The 21,715-nt window shown below is 48.7% G+C and overlaps 1 protein-coding gene across 2 annotated transcripts in view; it reads left to right on the top strand.

The window, feature by feature from the left end:
• Positions 1–21,715, top strand: part of DGKA (diacylglycerol kinase alpha) — a 51,415-nt gene that overhangs the window by 19,358 nt on the left and 10,342 nt on the right. For both annotated transcript variants that reach the window (XM_055003952.1, XM_055003953.1), the window contains exons 2-14: positions 8,062–8,157; positions 8,773–8,849; positions 9,615–9,756; positions 9,968–10,048; positions 10,456–10,505; positions 12,040–12,114; positions 12,941–13,060; positions 14,201–14,318; positions 15,809–15,897; positions 17,271–17,390; positions 18,494–18,592; positions 19,306–19,398; positions 20,997–21,070. In XM_055003952.1, coding sequence (XP_054859927.1) covers positions 8,088–8,157; positions 8,773–8,849; positions 9,615–9,756; positions 9,968–10,048; positions 10,456–10,505; positions 12,040–12,114; positions 12,941–13,060; positions 14,201–14,318; positions 15,809–15,897; positions 17,271–17,390; positions 18,494–18,592; positions 19,306–19,398; positions 20,997–21,070 — 1,208 coding nt within the window. In that variant the 5' untranslated portion in view covers positions 8,062–8,087. The remainder of the gene's footprint in view (positions 1–8,061; positions 8,158–8,772; positions 8,850–9,614; positions 9,757–9,967; positions 10,049–10,455; positions 10,506–12,039; positions 12,115–12,940; positions 13,061–14,200; positions 14,319–15,808; positions 15,898–17,270; positions 17,391–18,493; positions 18,593–19,305; positions 19,399–20,996; positions 21,071–21,715) is intronic.

Raw genomic sequence — 21,715 nt, forward strand, 5'->3', positions numbered from 1 at the left:
GATAGCTTTGCTGGCTGATTTGCTGTCAGCAGTTGCCTGATGCAGAATGGTGGTAGGTGGAATGAAGCCAGGGTGACCAGTGGTTCACTGGACAGTGCATTTGAAAAACATTTCTCTTGTTTTATGGGCATGCTTGCTGCGCCAAGAACCTAAAGTTTTGTCCCCAGTTGTTAGAGAGAAAATGAAGTAGAGTAAACTTGAATTGGTTAGTGGAGGTGACAGTCCACAGATGATCTCATCGTTTGCATTATGTCCTTCAACGGGTCTTTTCGATATGTCTTCTTTCCCCTGGTTATGAGATGCTGTGCCCTTCGGGACTGTAATCTCTCAAGGGTCCATGTGGGCTTTCTGGTTATGCCTTCTCACCTGGAAAGTAAAAGAATCCTCGACTTGAATGATCAACGTTTCTTCCTGCTGATTTCAGGCAGAGGCCTCCCACAAACACAAGTTGCTGTAAAGGGAGAAACTTGCTGTGAAGGCCTCCAGTGTCTCTTGATCGTGTTTTAGCATGACCAAGAGATGGAGATGGAGAGGGGGGGGGGGAGGGAGAGGGAGAGGGAGAGAGAGAGAGAGAGAGTGGAAAGCAAGTGCCCTTTCCTCGCTATAGTAAAGAGTCCAGTAGCACCTTTAAGACTAACCCACTTTATTGTAGCATAAGCTTTCGAGAACCACAGCTCTCTTCGTCAGATGCAACTATGATGAAACACAGTGAGTTTCTTCACAATAATTGCAATGACTGTGCCATGGGCAGGGTGGAAAGTAGGAATGCTTTCTCACCTCCTTTCCTGGCAGCAGAGGCCTGGGCATGGAGGGAAGAGAGCACCCTCTTTTCCTCATTGTGACCGAAACCGTACCTTAGTTGGGCTTAATTAAGTGGGAAGGGAAGCCTCTTTCTCTCTCCCTCGCCTAGTTTGAGCCCAGGTAACCTGTTGCCGCTGCACCATTAGGACTCCGGCTGGTGACAGGCTCCCGTTTCACTGACTTGGATTGTTTGGTGAATGGAAAGAGAAAAAACCCTCATCCTGCCCAACCCAGTCACTGGATCTGCCATCGCTGGCTGGCAAAGCCCTATCCCCACCAGCCTTCCATGCCAAGCCAGGGCAGAAGTGGGCCACTCGGCTTACAGGTGCCTGTCAGGGGCTTTTGCAGAGGGCCTGGAACCTCCTTCATTTGGTGGTGGAGAATGCCTTCAAGTCACAGCTGACTTCGGGCGACCCCTGGTGGGGTTTTCACGGCAAGAGACTAACAGAAGTGGTTTGCCATTCCCTGCCTCTGCAGCCCTGGTCTTCCTTGGAGGCCTCCCATCCAACTACTACTCAAGGCCGACCCTGCTTAGCCCCTGAGATCATTTACTACTTCCCATTTCACATCCTTGTTAATAAGACCTTTATTGTTTATAATGGGGTTTTCTCACCCTTAGCATCAAGAACAACACCCTGAGAGGTCTTTGTTGGGTAATTCAGAGTACTCTTCAGCTGGCTGTTGAAATGGCTTCCTAACTTAGCGCGCCCAGAGGAGATTCAGTGGGCTCAGAGAGAAAAGTTTCCGCATCAATTATCTTCACGAATCCTTCTGACCTTAAAAAATATGAAACTCTGGCCGAGGCCCCAGATTGCACTCCCTCTGCTCCCAGAATGCACCGGGTGGGGCACCCTGTATGTGGCGGTATTGTTAGAGCCGCGGGAACTCCTGTTTGCGTTGCCAGCAGCAAAACTGCTGTAATTTAGTGGCTCCAGTAACCTCGGCAGATGTTGTTCTGGTTGCCAGGGAAACATTTCCTTTGTCATAGCCCACGAGCCACTGCGTGAAATTTATTGTTTTATTTAGTTTTAGTCTCCTGACAAGCAGGTTGTGGTTGTGGTGGGAAGGGCAGGATTGTAGCCTAGAAAGGAGGAGCCGTCACTCAAGCTCTTGAGAAGCCGGGGCGTGTAGGCTGAGCAAACCCCAGGGTTCAAGTTGGACCAGCTTTCATACCTCTCAGCCCTCTCCTGTACCACCTCAGAGAATTAAGGATTCTGTGCTAAAAATCCGGCATCTCAACCCACGACCCCTCACCCCGCTATTAGGACAAGGAGGGAAAGCATCACACATGTGCATATATTTTCATGTAATTTACATTTCGTACACTTGACACGCTTGCATGATGGGATGTTTTTAAAAACGGAGTTCTTTTTGGGCTCTCCTTCATTTCCATTTTTGACAGAGAGTGGAAATGGTGGGCCAAACCATATGGCAAGCAAAGGGATTCCCACAGCTTGAGGTGTATCGGTTGCATGCGGAGAGGGAGGAATTCCGACGCTTTCTCATTCCATTGTCTTTTCTCTGCCCTTTCTCCCCCCCCCCTGCTGTTTGATATTTATATGCTAAGCTCCTCAAAGCAACACCCTGCCTGCTTTTATATTACTTTATTAAAGCACAAGGTATAGAGAGGGTACTATGGAACTGATGCCTCTTCTGAAAAAAAGAAAGAAAACACCCACACTCTCCTCTGAACGCTGCAACTTTTAGGCAGAAAGAAAACCTCAGAGGGCCGAACAGCAGAATACGCTATCCCTAGGTAAAAAAGAGCAAGAGTCCAGTAGCACCTCTAAGACTAACACAATTTGTGGTGGGGTAGGAGCTTTCGTGAGTCGCAGCTCACTTCTTCAGATACAGCTAGAATACGAGTCCATCTTTCCTTATATCTTAGAAAGTAGAGTGATAGTAGAAGCCGAATGATAATAGTTAGTGAATGACAATGGAAGGTTTATTATCCTTTGGGTTCTGCTATCACTTTACTCTCCAAGATATAAGGACAGATGGACTCACATTCTAGCTGAATCTGAAGAAGTGAGCTGTGGCTCACAAAAGCTCATACCCTACCACAAATTGTGTTAGTCTTAGAGGTGCTACTGGACTGCTGTAGCACAGTGGTTAAGTGGTTCGGCTGCGAATCAGCACTCTACTGGTTCAAATCCCACTGCTGCCATGAGCTCAGTAGGTGGCCTTGGGTCAGCCACTCCTCTCAGCCCCAGCTCACCCAGCTGTATTGTGGGGATAATAATAGCACTCACTTGTTCACTGCTCTGGGTGAGGCACTAATCTGTCTAGAAGAGCGGTATATAAGCACTATTGTTGTTATTCTTCTTCTTCTTCTTCTACTGCTACAGACTAGCAAGGCCAGCCATCTTGATCTTTCCCCAGGTAAATCCTCAGGTCAGGTCAACAGGTGTGGTCTGAGAGTTCTGTGCTTACCAGGCCCATGTGGAGTGGGGGGGGGGCTTAAGCCTCCCCCATGCCATTTTCCTGATTCCAGTAGGTTTGGTGAGCTGCTGTTTGTCCCCTTGGGTAAATTTAATGTACAGCCCCTTGATCAAGTGAAGAAAATGGCATAGGGTGGAGGAAGGCTTAAGCCCCCTCTTCCTGTGAGCCATGGTTCTGAACTGAATTGGTGATACCTGGGAAGCCCAGCTCTCCCAGACCACACCTGTCAACACAGGAATGTACCTGAGCGAAATGTCTCTAGCATGTAGTTTGGCTCTACATGATAGGCTTTGGGTGCAATCCTATGCAAAGTTATGCCATTATAAGCTCACTGAAATCAGTGGCCCTTGGCTGGCGTAACTTTGCATAGGATTGCACTTTCTGTCTTCCAGGATGAGGCCTACTGATTTACTCATGAAAGCAGCTCCAGTTGTCTAAGGTTGTGTTATAGCTGCTTTTCAGGGACGTAGAAGTGGAGTTTTTGGTGAAAAAACACACATCCCTTTGTTGTGCCTTGCTATGGTCAGAAATCAAGTTTTGAAGATTTTGTAGCGCATCCAGCCGAAGACTGTGACCAGAACTGCTGTAATAAGGTGGCACTTTGGCAAGATACATACACAGTATATGACAGTGCAGGTCTCTTCCCTTCCCTTCCCCATGGATTCCTGGAACATGGTCTGTGATGCACATGTGCACTTCCCGCAAAAGCCTGGGACGCTTCTGAAGCTGGTATGAAGTGATTTTTTAAAAAATTAGGAGATTTCCCAGTCCTTCGTTACATTGGTACCGTGGATGCAGTACTGATTTAGAGCGAACGTCACAGTAGAGCTCAGGGTTTAGAAATCTGCCGTACAGAACTCGCCTGTACATTTAATGAAGCTGTCCACCCACATGATATGTATAGTCTCCTCAGGGCCAGGCCTGGAAAAAGCATTCTGGGTTGCTTGCCGTTTCCTTGCACTGATTCAGTTTTCGTACCAGCGTCCTCTGTACCAGCTGCCGAATCCATTTGAAACGGTTTGTTTTTCTAACAAAGATGCTGCTCTTGCTTAGGAAGAAAACTTGACTTGCAAAAGCCGTCCTGAAGGTTTTGAAGGGGTTTTGCAGGGGTTGCTTGCCAGCCCCAGCAGAGGACCAGGGGTCCTTGTGTCTTCGGTAGCTGTGTACGTGGAAGTCATCTGTTTGGCTCAGATTCTCCCTCCTGTACTTACCTATGGGTCCAGTGACTTCACCGTGTCTCTCCCTGTGTTGATGAGACTCACAGAACTTTGTGTGCAGAAGGGGCTGTGCTTGGAAAGCCTAGAAAATGGGATCTCAGAAAAGGACTGCAGGGATTTAGGAAAAAAAACTAGCATGGGAGTGCAAAGAGGGTGTGGCGATGAGATTGTTGTCTAATGGGTCTGGAAATGGCTGTTAAGCGTTGGGAGCGAGACCTTCTTCCCCCGGTCTTTCTGCAGAGCTAATTGCAATTAGTCCTGTGTTCGCACTAATGGGTCTGAGTGCAGCAGGGCTTGTCTTTCCACACCCAGCGGGGAGCGTTTGGTGCTGGAACTCTTCAGCTCTAAAAAGTGAAGTGGGTGTCAGTCAGAGCATGAATTAATGACACTTAGGGGGGGGAGGTTCCTGCTTGCTGGGCAGTAAATAGCCGGGCGGACCACGTGCAAGAGCGACATGGAAAAACCTGGCAACAGAAAGTCTTGGGTGTCGTTTTGAAGGGGGTGAAGCCCCTTGGCTGGTGAGACGGGGATATCGAGGTGCTGGCGAGGGGAGGGGCACAAACTTGCCATAAATAAGCAAATTTGTGATACTGGTCCTAGACCCCTTCAAAGCTCTCCCCCCTCCGCCCCCCCCCCCCCCGGCACCAGAAGTCCTTGCTTGGATTTTCTTGGTCCTCCTGGGGTTATTATGACCTTTGGAGGTTTTTAAGCAGAGGCTAGACGGCCATCTGACAGCAAAGCTTATGCTGTGAACTTGGGCAGATCATGAGGGGGAGGGCAGGTTACATCAGTGCTTAGTTCTCCTAGCCCCTTCTTACATGCCTAGGATAATGCTGATCGCCACCTTGGGGTCAGGTAGTAATTTTTCACAGGCGAGTTTGGCTAGGGACCCTGGAAGTGTTTTGCCATCGTCTGGGCATGGAGCGGGGGTCACTGGGGCAGTCGGGGGGGGGGAGGAGGTATTTGTGAATTTCCTGCATTGTGCAGGTTGGACTAGATGACCCTAGAGGTCCCTGCCAGCCCTGTGATCCTATGATTCTATGAAGCCTTCTTCTGCTGGCTCATCTCGCTCAGTGGCATCTACTCTGTGGCAGGGAAAGGTCAACATCAGCCGAGACTCCTTTAATTTAGCAGGCCAGGGGTTAAACTTACTGCTGGCTTCATACACAGGCTCCGTTTCTGAACCACAGCCCTGCCTCTTTTCCTCGATAACTCATGTGTGCTTGTTCAACCAAGGACTACTATTAATATGCTCAGGACTGAACAGGGAACTCCCGCACTGTCTTTTGTGTCTCAGCAGCACAGAAGGAGTCCAGCTATACGGCATTAACACCACGGCGTCTTTTAGTGTTCTTTGCAGGGCTCAAAGCATCTGACAGGCGTAATCTCAGTCGTCCTTACAGTACCCCTGTAAAATAGATCAATATTACTATCCCTGTTTCATATAGGTAGGGCTGAAAGTGGACCTTATAGCGGAGGCAAAACTTGGGCTTGCAGTGCAGTCCTGTTCACACTTACCTAGGTGTAAGCCCCACTGAACACAATGGGACCTGCTTCTCAGTAGACATGCATCAGATTACATAGTTCCAGTTCCAGAGGAGTTAGCCGTGTTAGTCTGTAGTTGCAAAATAGTAAAGAGTCCAGTAGCTCCTTTAAGACTAACCCACTTTATTGTAGCATAAGCTTTCGAGAACCACAGCTCTCTTTGTCAGATGCATCTGATGAAGAGAGCTGTGGCTCTCGAAAGCTTATGCTACAGTTAAGTGGGTTAGTCTTAAAGGTGCTACTGGACTCTTTACTATTTCACAGTTACAGTATAATCCTAAACTGAGGTATACGCTTCTAAATCCAATGTCCTTAGAATGGCATGACGCTCTCTAGGACTGCACTCTTAACCAGAAATATTAGATTTCTGTGTTTAGAAGAGATGGTGCAAATTGATTTGATTTACATGCATATTTAGGGGTGGTACCATTCTGAAATTACTCTCGACTATACTGTGCCCACCCACACCTGCCAGCGTATAAGCATTTAGCAGAAACTGCCTGTGCCTTCAGATAGGGATGCAGAAACAATAAGTGGGATACTGTACAGCCACAGCCTTTAAATGCAAACGTATACTTGGGGCTCTGGGACGTGGCTTTGATCAGCCCATCTCAGGAGCGCTGAAAAGAAGTTTTAAAAGGTTTGTTTGGCTCCAAGGAGAGTCAGCTGAGAAGGTGGGCAGGTACACAATCATCATACTTGAGGAAAAACTGAATTGTTCTTAAAGCTTTTATGTAATCCCAGGGGTACCTGCTGAAATTAAACCGAGGGCATTTTTTTTCTATGCAGCATATTGATCTGTGGAACTGACTGGCATGGAGTTGATGAAGGCCAACAGTATAAATGGGCTAGAGAGAGAGAGAGAGAGAGAGAGAGAGAGAAGGCTAAAGGTATCAATAGCTATGAGTGTGAGTGTGGTCAGGGAGGGCAGTTTCCGGCTTAGGTCCTCTTTCTCAGCATTAAATTGATGGAAGTTGTGAGTGAGGAACAGTCTGGAGCACAATAAGTGCTTTGCTGAGCGTGTCTTCCGAAGCAGCTAGAGCTACTATCGCTGACCACAAGCAGCTGGGTGAGACGGACACAGAAGAGGATGTTCTTGTGTTCTTAACTGACACCTTTCCAGGGCTGTTCTCAGTTTCCGTAAGTCCCTTGTGGAAGTGAGCAGGTGAAGCGCGCCAGGCCAGCGGGCTCCCTGCAAATTCCCACCCTTGCCCTAACCACCGGGATTGCATCTTTATACAGTGAGTGTACAAACAGTGCGGCATTTCCGGCAATAATGCACAAAACATTGGCACGGTGACTCTTCTCCATTAAATATTAATGGGATCGGGGCTGGCACCGTCCGCTGCAAAGGGGTATAAATTGCCAAACGGCTTTCCCCTCAGCCTTCCAGTGTGGACAGTCTCAGCATCAGCCTGTTGCCTGGCCTGTGAGCACCTCTGCTGAAGTCCTTCCCAGCCCTGAGTGTGTGTGTGTGGGGGGGGGGCGGTGTTTGGAAATGGGCTTGCTCTGGACTAAAAGATGCAGCAAGTGCTCTGTTGGCTGTCCACCTACTTATGCAGGTAATGGGGGACTGTCCCTTTAAGAGGCTGCATGTGTGAGCGTGTCACAGATTTCAGGGGTGAGGCGCAAGGGGTGTAAGCATCAAGGACGTTCCTCCGAAGGACCAGTGCATTCCCAATTTGGCAATGCCCCGCCACCCACTTTCTCTCTGCTCCAATCACACTTCCGGCTGGATCGAGAGCGAAGGCAGAGCAGAGGAGCGCTGTATTCCTCTGGGGGTTCAATCTGCCAGTGGCACTTCTGCCTTTCCTAGGCTGTGTAGCTGGAGCCTTGCCCGCTCTGTGGCTGCATGTGCTGTGGCGAAATTCCCAGTCGCTGCTCTGGAAACCAATTGTGCCCGTGAAGAATGTGCCGGCTCAGCGAATCGGCCAGGAGAGAGTGAGAAGGGAGAGAGAGCAAGCGAGAGAGACTGAGCCCAAAGCACCCTCTCCCTGTCTGTTGTATCTCCATCCTTCGCCGCCTTACAAGATCTCCTCGACTCTCCTGTTTGCAGACGTTAAGTGGGACAAGGAGGACGCGATGTCCGACAGCAAGGAGTGGGCCACGCTCAGCCCGGAGGAGTTCAGCCAGCTGCAGAAGTACCTTGATTGTAAGTTGTTTTTCCTTCTTTCTGTGTGGCTCTAGTTTGGTCACACCACCCTGTGGGGAGGAAGAACTGGAATGACGGTCGTAAGAGGGACGGTTGCATTACAAAAGGGGGCTTCCTCTCTGAAACCGAAGGTCGCTCTGGGGCACGATCCCCAAATTCTGGCACGTCAGCCTGTCCTGTGTCATTGAGCTGTGGGAATGAGGAGGAGGCACCAGCCACCCCTGTGCCAATCCAAGGGAAGCTTGCAGGGAAATGAGGAGGAAGGTAGGAGCCAGGGCTTGTGGGCAGAAGGGGACCTTGGATTCTGCTGAGCTGGGCAAGGTCAGGAGAGTTCTAGATCTCTGCCTTCCTTGGGGCCCTCCTATCCCAGCTGGCGCATGGGCAAACATGGCATTTCACCGTGTCTCACGGTCAGGACCGTCAAAATCCTCACGCCCGGTAATTTGTCGTCTTGCTGTGGCTTCCTGGTGCTGCCTGGTTCCCTTTCAGAATGAGGAATGAACCCTGGAGCGATGATGGCCAGCTCCCCCCCCCCCCCCACTGTTCTGCCTACTCCATCCTACAGGCACAGGATTCCTGGGCTGTGTCATTTTCTCTGGTTTCTTTGCCCTACAGACAGCAACAAGAAAGTGCAGGACGTGCTTCAGGAATTCTATGGAGAGGGAACGTTGTCCCGGCACCTGCAGGGGGACGTGAGTAAGCCCTTTTCCTCCCGCCCCGCCCTCAAATCTCTTACCTCGCCAGGTTGGGCAGCAGGGAGTCTCTCCTTCCAGGAAGGGAATCTTGCCGACGTGCCTCCATGCCAACCCCTGGGCACCACGTCCCGTCTCGGCCACTCCCTGACCAGAATACCCAGCGCACTCTTCTCTCTCGCCTCCTGCTTTGTCTGCCCAGTTTCTGCTTCTGCTTCCCTTCCTATTTCTTGTGACTAACCAACTTTATTGTAGCATAAACACAGCTCTCTTCATCAGATGCATGCGTCTGACGAAGAGAGCTGTGGTTCTCGAAAGCTTATGCCTCGATAAAGTGAGTTAGTCTTACTCTTTACTGTTTTGCAACTACGGACTAACAGGGCTCGCTCCTCTGGATCTATTTCTTGTGACAATCCAAAGAAAAAGCACCTGCCCTGCGCTAGCCCTTGCCTCACCCACCCAAGTGCTTTTTCTTGCTCGATCGATCTCCATTTCCTGCTCATTCTGCGTGTTGACTCCTCCCCTTCCTATAACCACTATTGTTATACTTGGTTTCTCCCCATTCAGTTGGGGCAGAAGGGGGGAGCTTCTCCCCGGCTTCATCAGTCAAGCATGGAAGTAACTGTGTTGGTCAAATGGTTGCTCTGCCAACTGGGTCTTGCAATAGACGGCACTAGTAGTTCTAGTACGGGTAGCTGCACTTACCGTTTTCTTCCTCCCCCTCCCTTTCTCTGTTTGTTCCTCCGTTGATGATGTCGTTGCCAGTCAGTAGACTTTGATGGTTTCAAGCTCTTCTTAAAGACCTACTTGGAGACAGACGAGATCTCCGACGAACTTTGCCGCCACCTCTTCATGTCTTTCCAGACTACTGTGGGGCAGGCCACAACAGAGCCAAGAACGCAACCCGGTAAGGCGAATGGCCTGCTTTCATCTCTCGGAGGGATGCAGGGGATTTTTTTAAAAAAATCTAAATTCTCGAGCGCCTGCTACTCTTGGTATCTGAAGCGGCAGAGAAGCATCTAGCAGTTTATTTGGAATGTGGAGTTAATGGCATGGGGTGGGGATGAGAGAGAGGAAAGCACCCCGGTGGTCTGGTTGATCGTCCCTCTTCTTTTCAGCCCCTGGTTTTGTTTGTGTCAATGACGTCTCCTGTTACTTCTCACTGCTGGAAGGTGGGAGGCCGGAGGACAAGCTCGAATGTGAGTACCGCGAAAGAGTCAAGAGGGAAAGGAGCGGCATGAAGCCCCGAGTTCAAGTTGTGACCTTTTTCAGGCGTGGGGGGGTGGGGGGTGGGGAAGGGGTTGTTCCAAGTTGACAGGGAGAAAATCCGTCTCACTCCAGCCTCACTCCACCCCGCACGGCCCTTTCCACCAGGGTTGCTGTCGTCCTTTTTGTCTGCGGCTGTTTTGTATCTGAAAACGAAGCTTCGGGAGCTTTGCAGGAGAGAAATAATTCTGTTCCAAAACTGTGAGGGAAGCAGCTGTGCTTCTCCGTAGAACAAAGCTGGGTGATTGGGCCCGGAAGAAACGGAGGCTTTGTGTCAAGCGTTGAGATCTCCGGTCCAGAAGCTCTAGTTTCTCTCACCTTTTTCTTTCTCCTCCCACAGTCACCTTCAAGCTCTACGACAAAGATGGGAACGGCCTGCTTGACAGTTCAGTGAGTAGCAGTGTGACACATTTAAAAGCTACAGGTTAACTTTTGGGGACTGTAGCCCACCTATTCGTTTCTTTCTCCTCCTCCTCCCGTTCAAACAAATGAACGGGTTTATCCCCCCTGCCCCGCCCCACACACAACGCTAAGCTTTGGAACCGGAGCTTTTTATTCCAAGGATAGCAGAAGACATTTTGATGCCTGAGATAGAAAATGCAGATGCCACACACACGCACACACGCGCACACATGCACACACATGCACACATGCACACACTCATTAGCTAGTGTGAACGTTCTCCTTCCCAAGCTTGATTTCAGTAAGGCTTGCAGAGAATGTCCCAGTGTGTCTTTCAGTTTAGATCTGCCTCCTTCTCTTCTGCACTGCCCGAGGGCCACACTAGACACCGCCACCATTTAAAAGTCATTTTAAAATGCAGCAAGGCAACAGCACTGTGCTCTTGACACACACACACACCCCGGTGAGTTTTCAAGTGCCAAAACAGCCACAGAGGCGGGGGTGGGCACGCGATGAGGCGTGCAAGGGGTGAGTGGGTGGGAACAAAAGCACCTTCACCTGCTGCGCTACACTTGTGGCATTTTAAAAATGACTTTAAAATGGCAGCCATGAGGACACCGTCACATTTTGTTTGGTCCCAAGTGCCACCTCCACTTCTGTTTTATGTTCACAAGGACTCCCCACCGAGAGTCAGCAGTGTGGTGATGCGGTAGCTAAAAAGGCAAATACGATTTGGGGCTGTATCAACAGAAGCACAGTGTCCAGATCACGCGAAGTGATGGTATCACGCTACTCTGCTCTGGTTAGACCTCACCTCTAGAGTATTGTGTTAAGTTTTGGGCACCACAGCTTAAGAAGTATATAGACAGGCTGGAACATGTCCAGAGGAGGGCAACGAAGATGGTGAGGGGTCTGGAGACCAAGTCCTCTGAGGAAAGGTTGAAGGAACTCAGAATGTTTAGCCTGGAGAGGAGACGACTGAGAGGTGATATGATAACCATCTTCAACTACTTGAAGGGCTGTCATACAGAGGATGGCGCAGAGTTGTTTTCTGTTGCCCCAGAAGGTCAGACCAGAATTAACAGGTTGAAATTAAATCAAAAGTTTTCTCCTAAACATTAGGAAGAACTTCCTGACAGTGAGAACAGTCCCTCAGTGGAACAGGCTTCCTCGGGAGGTGGTGGGCTCTCCTTCTTTGGAGGTTTTTAAGCAGAGGCTAGATGGCCATCTGACAGCAATGCTGATGCTCTGAACCTAGGAAGATCATGAGAGGGAGGGCAGGAAGGGTCACATCAGCGCTTAGTTCTCATGGCCCCTTCTTACATGCCCAGGGTAAGGCTGATTGCCGCCTTGGGGTCAGGTAGCTTCAGCTTCCCCCCTCCCTAAAATGAAAGGTGTCTCCCGTCTCCTCGAGGCTGTAGCTCCTCATGATCTTTTTATGTGCCCCCAAATTCTGTACTCTGTCGGTTTTTTTTTGTCAGACGCCCTTTTCATGTTAGCACTAAACTCTGTTTTTCGGCAGGAGGTGGATCGTATCATCACGCAGATGATGCGCGTGGCTGAATATCTGGAATGGGATGTCACTGAACTTAAACCGGTGAGTACAGAGCTCCCATGCCCAGCTCTCGTTTGGCAGAGACACAGAATGAAAGGAATACGGGCTCTGGAATGCGCGTGCCTCTGAGATTATCTGTTGGGTTAATTGCGAGCATACGAGGCAAGGTTGGTGAGCTTTATCTTCAACACCAACATTTCAAGTCGGCACCGGGAAGGGGAGGCACCACAACTGTGTGCATTCATGGAGGAGAACTGACCAGTAGGGAAGGAGCTGGAGAGGAATGGGTTAAGGCAAGCATTCTGGCTTATATATGAAATCTGCCATTGCTTAATGGGATTATCCTCCGAGGACAGCGTCTCCTTTCTCTCTGTTTTGCTGTACCCATGCAAGCCCCAGTCTCCTCATCCCTCTTTGTATGTTCTGTGCTGTCATGTGAACTCCAGGGTTCATATTCCACTGTAGAAGATGGGAGGATGCTAGACTCTGATAGGAGCAGAATACCAGCATTGGATATATTCTGCGACTAATTGCAGAGACTTGGAAGTGGGTCTAGGGGAGAGTGCCCTGTCCTCTGGGAGAATTCCTCTTTAAAACCAGGGAGAGGAAGACATGACTTGCACAGAGCTGCTGTAGCACGATGGTTAAGTGGTTGGGCTGCGACTCAGCACTCTGCTGGTTCGAATCCCACCCTGACCTCAGTAGGTGGCCTTGGGTGAGCCGCCCCTCTCAGCCCCAGCTCCCCAGCTGCATTGTGAGGATAATACTAACACTAACTTGTTCACCACTCTGTCTAAGCGCTGTTGTTGTTGTTGTGGTGGTGGTGGTGGTGGTGGTGGCTGAACTCGCTCTCCCTTCCTCCACTCAGATCCTGCAGGAGATGATGCGAGAGATTGACTACGACGGCAGTGGCACGGTGTCTCTATCTGAGTGGCTCCGCGGTGGCGCCACCACAGTCCCCCTTCTGGTGCTTCTGGGGCTGGAGGCTGTAAGTGCAAGAGGGGCCATGGGGAGAGGAGAGGCGGGCAGAGACGAGAAGGCCTCTGGGCCACTATCGCAGCTGCCAGATGGACAGTTTTCCCTGCTCCCAAACATGGGAGTCAGGAGTTGGTTCTTGCTGGAAGTACCTGGTCAGTTATGCCAAAGGCTACTGTGGAAGAAAGATGTCAAAAATGATTATATTACGCTGCTTTGGTTCATCTAACCGACAGTTGTCTGCTCCGGCTGGCTGTGGCCGTCTCAAGTCTCTGTGTCGAAACAGACAAGATACTGGGAGATCTGTGACGGGACCCTCTTAGCGTTGTTAAAGGCAAATAGCTGAGTGCAGCCCTGGTTTGGATTGGGGTTGTGGTGCGAAGAGAGGAGAAGAGCTTAGCCCTTTCCACCCAGTACAGTTTCGTAGATCAAAACCGACCACTTCCCAGACTTACCATTCTGGAAGGAGGAAAAAAGACAGGCAGAGCGCTAATAACTAAGCACGTTGGCCAATTCACCTATGAAACGTCTTCTCCCTCTTTGCAGTGACCCTGGTCTGAATTGGTGCCTCTCACAGCTGCTGTTTTTCTTTAACAAAACAACCTGGCAAGATCTGATCTGAAATCTCCCAGTATCATGTTTTAGTTTGATCCTGAAGCATGCCATGTGCTGCTTTAGGTCCTTTTAACTGGGGATTGAACTTGAACCTGTGTGTGCAAGGCACGTTCCTTACCTCTAAGCAGCGGCCCATTTCCCCTAAAAGATGATTGTATCAAAGCTGAAGTGAACAGCAAAACTTGTCTCATTGCTTTGCCCCCAAAGCATAACTACAAAACCATGCAGGTTCCACAATACAGTTTTGGTCCAGGGCGGTCATGTGACCCTTTGGGAAGCTGGGGTGTGCAGACTCCACTCTTCCAAGAAGTTCAGTGCTGCATTTGTATCATGCAATGTGTCATTCTGAGGACCCGAAGTCACGGACTCTTCGAGACACACCTGCAGTGCCATTCTCTTCCCCGCCCCCCCCCCCTGGAAAATATCGCAACTTCCACCTAAACTTCTGACCTGCCTCTTCTCCTCTTTAAAAGCCCCGATTTCTCAGCCAAAAACGCCGCCTGCTGTTCTTTGAACTGCCTTTCTCCATGGCTTTCAGACCATGAAAGACGACGGACAACATTTATGGCGCCTGAAGCATTTTAACCGCCCAGTTTACTGCAACGTGTGCGAGACGCTGCTGTTGGGGTTGCGCAAGCAGGGTCTGAGCTGCACCTGTGAGTGAGTCAATGTGTCCTTGAGATACAGGTGGGAAGAGGACGTATGCGTCGTTTCTTCTTTCTTCTGCAAAGGGGCTCTCTAGCATGTTTCCACCTCTGTGCTCTGGAAGGGACGTGGGAAAGTTCTGTTTGGAATGGAAGAAATGAAATGTCAGAAAGAATGAAGGAGGGCAGGGAAGGAGGAAGAGGCCCTGCAGCCACTATTTTTTTTTTAAGGGAGAGCCTTTAGAACGTCTCAGGGTTCAACTAGATTTGAAACCACCCCTGCCTCTTTTCCTCCCATCCTCCTGGTAGCATCTAGTGTAACGCAACAAGGCAAAGTCGCATCACATGTTGTGATATCCTAGACGTTACCAGGAATAGCAAAGAGGGAGGCACAGCGTGACAGCAGCTCCGTATCTCTTGTAATGTTTTATTAACAAGGACAACGGTACCTTAAGACCCTGAGCCATATGGCTTTGAGATAGCTTGATGTCAGCAAGGGTCATTTCGGTTTGGCTTGCAGGAGCCCCTTCTGACATCATTTTAGGGTCATGGGAGCTTTTGCCGCATGGCCCCTTCCCTTTACAGTCCCAAGTCACGTGGGAAAAGCCAACAGTCCAGCCACTTCCTGGGCATCGCCTTCCTTGGGACTTGGGGACAAAGAAGCACGGAAAGGGGCCTGGTCATGCCATCCCTCCGCCATGAGGCGGGGCCTCTGACATACCGGAGTCCTCCTTGGTCCATTGCAGCAACTTGTCCTGAAAGTGAAATGCAGTCGTGATGACGTCGAAGGGCAGGCAGCGCAAAGAAACACCGACATGAATTGAAAGACATGTCGCAGCATGCCTTCCTGTTTTACTTCTGGTCCAAATCCAGAATTCCATGAACAGTCACATCTTGTAAGCTTGCTGTGAATTAACTGCTTTTTTTTTAAAGGCTGCTCTTGCAAGAACTGTTAGTGGAAATTGAAAGCTAGCTTCTACTTGTCAGTATTGCTGCAATAGATTGCGGGCGGGGGGGGGGCGGGCATGGATAGTGTGTAAGTTTCCCTTACTGGGAGAAATGGATTAGACCAGAAACTTCTTGTGATTTCTGGATATCAGAAATGCGTGTGATCTCCCCCTCGAAAAAACATGCACATGGGTACATTAATTCTGGACGCTGCTTCTTACGCTCTTTGGGTCTCAGAATCTTTGTAAATGTAAATGTTTCTCATCTCTTTCTCCAGGAAATTCTGTCTCTCTCTCTCTCTCACACACACACACACACGTATATACATACCTACGTATGTATGTATGTATGTATGTATGTATGTACGTACGTATGTATGTATATCCCAAAGAGAAGGAGCTGTTGGGGAGGGAGGAAAAGAATGTATAGGGCTAGCAGTTGTTTGGGAAGGAGGTGGAAAGCCGTGGAGAACTTGTAGCTGGTGGAGTTCATTCATTCCCTCTTTCCTGGCATGTCAACAAATCCACCCTTCCTTCTTGTTCCTGTTCCTGCAGTTTGCAAGTTCACAGTTCACGAGCGCTGTGCCCGCAAGGCCCCGCCAAGCTGTATCAGCACTTATGCCAAGAACCGCCGTGACACCAGCGTGAGTGGCATGAGCAAGGGGAAGGCGCCGCATCCCTAAACCAACTTTTAGTTCCTTTCGCCTGCCGTTTCCAGGGTTTAGTGCAGGCTCTGCCTGTCTTGCTTTTTCCCATTCCACCGCCATTCTCCATCAATCGTGTTTGTGACTCCTTTCAAAGCCAGAGTAAAGCCTGTCTCATCCTCTGGTTCCCCTCTGTGGACTGTTCCTTCGTCCTTTTAGGAGCTGCTTTTAGATGTTTTTCTGCCCCTCTGTTATTGTAAGAAACTTTCCCAAGGAGTGGTATTTTATGGGTCATCACCCTACATTTCTAGCCATGATTCCTTCTCTTCATGCCTCTAGTGGTCGGTTAACACCAGACCTTTTTCAGTCCTGGTATCAATCTTTTAGTACCTATTAATCTTTTATTTCAAAAAATATTATTGCAGTAAATAGGGGGTGCCCAGTTAACTAGTGTGGTATATTGGTTAGGGGGTCAGACTATGGCCTGGGAGTCCCAGGTTTGAATACCTGCTCTGCTGTGGAAGTCACACACTCTCAGCCTAACCTACCTCACAGGGTTGTTGGGAGGAAAAAATGGAGGAGAGGAGGAAAGCTGCTTTGGGTCCCCCTTGGGGAGAAAGGTGGGGTATAAATGAAGTAAATAAATAAATAACTGCAACTTTCCTATCACAGATTATATTGATATGTGATGGCAATGCCCATGAGCAACGAAGAATTGGAAACAAATGGCAAATTTTATAAAATTGAACCTAGGAGGTTTTGATCTACCCGTTAGACCAGAAACCTTATTATTAAATTATCTCCCGGATGTTTCAAAGGGTCTTTGAGTGATTCTTTTAGATTTAATCACTGCGGCCCACGTGGGTTTTGCCAGATTTTGGAGACAGAAAGTATATCCAAGTTTACAGTCACAGGTAGAGAAAATTAAAGACCTATTTTTCATGATAAAATTAACCTCATTACCAAAATGTAGAAATGTTAAAGATCTTGAACGAATTTGTTCTCCTCCAATTAAATGGATAGATACCACTCTGTTACTTACCATTTTGATACACTGTAAATTTCAAGTTAATAAAAATGAAATTAAAAAAGAAAACCTGTAACGCCTCTGTCCTTAATCCTGGACCACGAGTTACATCAGTTTTCTTAACTGTTAAAAAACGGGAGTCCAAGAGCTGAGAGAGACGAAGACTGATTGTGGATGTTGCGAACGAAGAACTCTGAGGGTCTGGATCTTATTCTCCCCTCCCTCTCTCCCTCCAGCCCCTTGAACCTTTCTTGGTCCTAGAAGTCAGGGATAGAACTGCGGGCTTCATTCTGCCGATAAAATCCACTGGTCCCTCACCTTTTACCATATTGCTGCTTCCCTGCAGGCACAAGCCCATGTCTGGGTCAGAGGCGGTTGTGACGGCAATAAATGTGACCGGTGTCAAAAGAAGATAAAGAGTTTCCAAAGCCTGACAGGCATGCACTGTGCCTGGTGCCATCAGAAGGTGAGTTCTCACTTCATGTGTGATAAAGTAGCTTATGTGCTGGCATTCCTCCCTACACAGTTCACACAATTTCCTACGCAGAAGCGACTTCCTTGACTCGATGGCACTCTCCACTACCCATCTGTGGAAGCAAGGGGTAAATTGGGCAGCAAATAACACTTCCTCTTATAAAATAGTGCCTAATTTTTGAGCAGTCACCCTTGATCAGTCCGTGCCTTAAGTGCAGAGATCGCCACAGCATAAAAAACTCCATTTCTTCTCTCTATTGTGAAATAGACAAGTGTCCTGACTGACTCATCTATGCCCAGCCCAAACCCCTGGACCTAGAAACATGAAATTTGGGGAGAACATTCCTTTCATCATGTAAACACCCAGTAAGAATGGATTTTAAGAAATTAGTCCCCTCAGTGTTTCAAAAGGGGCCAAATGTGTTTTCCCAAAGGGATACAGCTTCCCTGTGTGGCTTGTAGGCTGCTGCCTGCTTGCACCCCCACCCACTACTAGCTCAGACACTCTTCCCTGTTTGGGCCAGCCTTTCAAGGTCATTTGCATACGTAGGCTGATTGTGGCTCACAACATTCTACACCTCATTCCCCCCCACAAGACAGTTGGAACTCAGAGGTCATTTGCATATGCAGCTTGATTAGTCCTCACTCCAACATTCTAAACAGTATGCAGTTGCTATTGGGAGTCATTGAATGTGTCCTGAGGTCAAATGCACCTCCCAGTCTTCCCCAATTCAAACACTTTTGCGATGCTCAGGTACTATGCTATTATACTACAAAACCAACTTTAAAAAAACACAACCCAAAAAATGTTACATACCCCTAAGTATTATAAGTGGATTTAAAGTTGTTAAATACCATAGCGAAGCATGGGTGTCAAGCTAGTTTGATATATAGATGATGTTTGTGTTGTTACCTATAGCAATTTTGTCTGATATGGAGGGCAAAAAAAAAAATCCGCGTTGGTGTTTGGGGGAGGGGAAGGATTGCACTTGAGGATCTGGGTAGATTCTCTGTGTTTCTCCATGCTTTGTGGGGAGCCCCCATAGCACTGGAACCCTGAGAAATTCCTGCTTTGTGTTTTGTTGTTCTCCGCAGATCCACGATGAGTGCCTGTCTCTCATGTCTTCCGCCTGCGACTGTGGGGTCCTCAGGGACCATATTCTGCCACCTTCAGCAATCTACCCTGTTGTGCTGGTGAGAGCAAGGGACATCCTGGGATATACGGACTACACCCGAGAGTCACGCACACGCTGTCACAGGAACACACTCTCGCTTGCACAGGGTAGACACAAACCATGGGATTCTGCATACTGCTCTGAAAATTTGGAGGCAGTATTGTGGAGTTGTCTTTGCCCATAACGTACATATTCGCGATATGTGTGCATTCTCTGTGGTGGCTCCCCACCTTAAGAATAGGATTGCCAGATGGGCTCCTGGAGAGAAGGCGGGGCTGGTGCTTACCTTAAGAGAGTGCGCGTACACTCCTGGCCCCAGCACAATTGTGTCATGTAGTCTGGCCCTTAGTCACCTGGTTTTGCATATTTTTAAAGTTATTCAAATTGAATCCTAGAAAAAGAGAAGCATGCCTCCAAAAATGCCGTCAGTGCTGCTGCAGTAGATGCGTTTTTTAATGCAACTCAGTTTTTGGAGAGTACTCATGAAGTGTGTCCTGTTCCCTCTTGGTTTCCTGACGCCCAAAGCAGTCTTGTAACTATGTTTGATTTTTTTTAAAAAAAATCATTATTCTCAAAGAGTTAAACTGGAAAAGAAAGAGGACAGAGGAATCTGCTGCTTAACAGCATCCCGCCATCAAAACTTATCTGTAGTGTTCCTTAGGAGCGAAACTGACTTGGCCAGCGAGTGTTTGTGTTCTGATCTGGTCTAACGCTCGACCCTTTCTGTTCCAGGAGCGGCAGAACAGTCAGAAGAATGGAGTCTGTGGGACCCCTTCAGAGGAGCCAAGTCAGCCCTTCACCACCCCTGAGGGACAAGCATTACGAGTGAGCTGGGGATCATAAGGGATAGGGGCCACCTCTCCTCATTAACCCTTTGCTGGCATGGAAGACCTGTGCTCCCTGAGTGTTGTCCGCTATGTTGCGTAGGCTGGCAGTAACCCAACTGGTTGAGCATGGGAGGAAGGGTCAGACAATAGAGAAACCTCCCTAAACCTCTGACTGTTTTCATGCAGGAGACTACAACGCATGTTTGAGCCTGTCTTGCGCAAGGTGTGCAACGTGCGAAAGTTGTTAATGCCACTAACGGATTATATGGGTTTCATATTCAATTTTAGCACAAACCAATTTGAGCTTTGCATGTGAAAACTCCCCCAGTCAGAGGCTGAAGCTCTTCCCTCTCAAGTTATAGCTTGTCTGGCTTAGTCTGGTGGGAATTAGATGTTCACATGCAGCCTTATATACAATCCCACCCTACCAGTCAAGCCTAAAGCATTCTAGGAGGTTGAGATTTCTGCAGAGGAAGGGGAAGTTAAGGGACAACTTAACTTTTTCCCGTTTAGCACTCAAAATATCACGCCTACATGCTGCTTTTATACCTAGAGGAGCAAAGATATATATAACCTATGTGGGTGGGGGAAATGTTGGGGGGGGATTTTTAGAGGGAAAACACCCAGAGGGGAAGGGCTAATGAACCCTGTGGATCCCCATACATTCATTCAAATTCATAGCTTCCCAAGGCTGCTTTTGGATTTCAAAATCTATCGGGGTGGGCAAAGTAGTATCTGATTGTATGTAATGTTTAATTTGGCCCTCTCGTTATGACTCCCAGCCTTCTTTTCTGTCCCTCCCACCCTGGCCAATGCAGGCCTCTCCTAGGAATTCATGGAAGGCACAAGGGCTCCCCCTGGTGATTCAGAAATCACAAAATCCTTCGGAGCTGCTGTTGGCAGTGACGCTTTCTTCGTTCTAATTGCATAAATAACTTCATCTAGTTTTAGATGGGTAGCCATGTTAGTCTGTCTGTAGCAGCAGAAAAGAGCAAAAGTCCAGTAGCATCTCTAAGACTCACACAATTTGTGGTAGGGTAGGAGCTTTTGTGAGCCACAGCTCACTTCTTCAGAGATTTCTTCTGTATTTCATATCTGAAGAAGAGCTGTGGCTCACGAAAGCTCATACTCAACCACAAGTTTTGTTGGTCTTAGAGGAGCTACTGGACTCTTGCTCTTTTCTTCATCTAGTTTTGAGTGTCATGGTTTTTCTCCCAGGGACTACTGGAAATTACAGTTTTGTGTGCTGAAAAATATTGTTAGGGATTCTTGGGGCTCTGGAGAACTAAAATCCGCACAAGAGTAAGGGGTAGGGAGGGAAATTATGCTAATTAAAACCAGTCGATGCAAACATTCATAGTGTGCCCAAAACATGTCCCATGGGAAAGCAAAGAACTACCGTTGGGTGACGGAGAATACTGGAAATGATCCAACTTTGGCCCTGCCCTGCTAAGCCTCCAAGCCTGTGTCTCTATTCCTGATTGTTGCTGTTGAACCCTTCTGCAGTTTGCTTGTCACCGTCATGGGCAACCAAATTTGGCCCTTGGCCTAGTTGCTGTTCCAAACCTTTTCTTGTTCCCGTCGCTCTTTCCACAGATCATCCCAGTGCCTGACACTCACCCCTTGCTTGTCTTTGTCAACCCCAAGAGTGGTGGGAAACAGGGAGAGAGGTGAGAGGGGAATGGCGTCCGATGCGTAGGCGGGAGGGAGGCTAGGAAAGCTCCTCTTTTCCTGAGACCCCCGTGTCAGACCACCCACGTCAGCTCTGCTGCTTAGACGTAGGACACCTTCCTTGCGGATTTCTTCCTCAGTGGATTTCCCTGCCTTCGTAATGAAATTGACCCTGTCCCTAATCATGCAAAAGTGATCTTGGCGGAGATGCTTGAAAGCTGCGCCTGCTGGAATAGAATGCTTGAAGCAGGTTCCCAAGTTAGTTTGTGGTGGCGTTTAGTGCTGTCTTCTGGGGTTGATGGTCATTAAACGTAAAATCTTGGTAACCATATGTGGCAGGGAAGGGCAAGGACTGTCTTCTCAGGACACCAAGTCCCTTTTGCAGCACAATTAGGTCGAGGCGGTCCCTTCTAGCAGTAAAGGCACCACAGTTAGGGAGCCCATGCGTTGATATATAAAATCCAAGCATGGACAGTCTCTTACAACGTGAAGATCCCGCCCCCCCCCCCCCCCGTCCCTTAAAGTGGTGGGCAAACATTTCCTGCGCTTGAATTAAATCAGGGCTGACAGCAATCTAATAAAATTGTGCAAGGCAAGGTGGAGCAGGGAAGAAATCTTGTATTTAGTGGCCTGCCTTAATCTAT

The sequence above is a fragment of the Eublepharis macularius genome, chromosome 19, assembly GCF_028583425.1.
Source record: "Eublepharis macularius isolate TG4126 chromosome 19, MPM_Emac_v1.0, whole genome shotgun sequence".
Taxonomy (NCBI): Eukaryota; Metazoa; Chordata; class Lepidosauria; order Squamata; family Eublepharidae; genus Eublepharis; species Eublepharis macularius.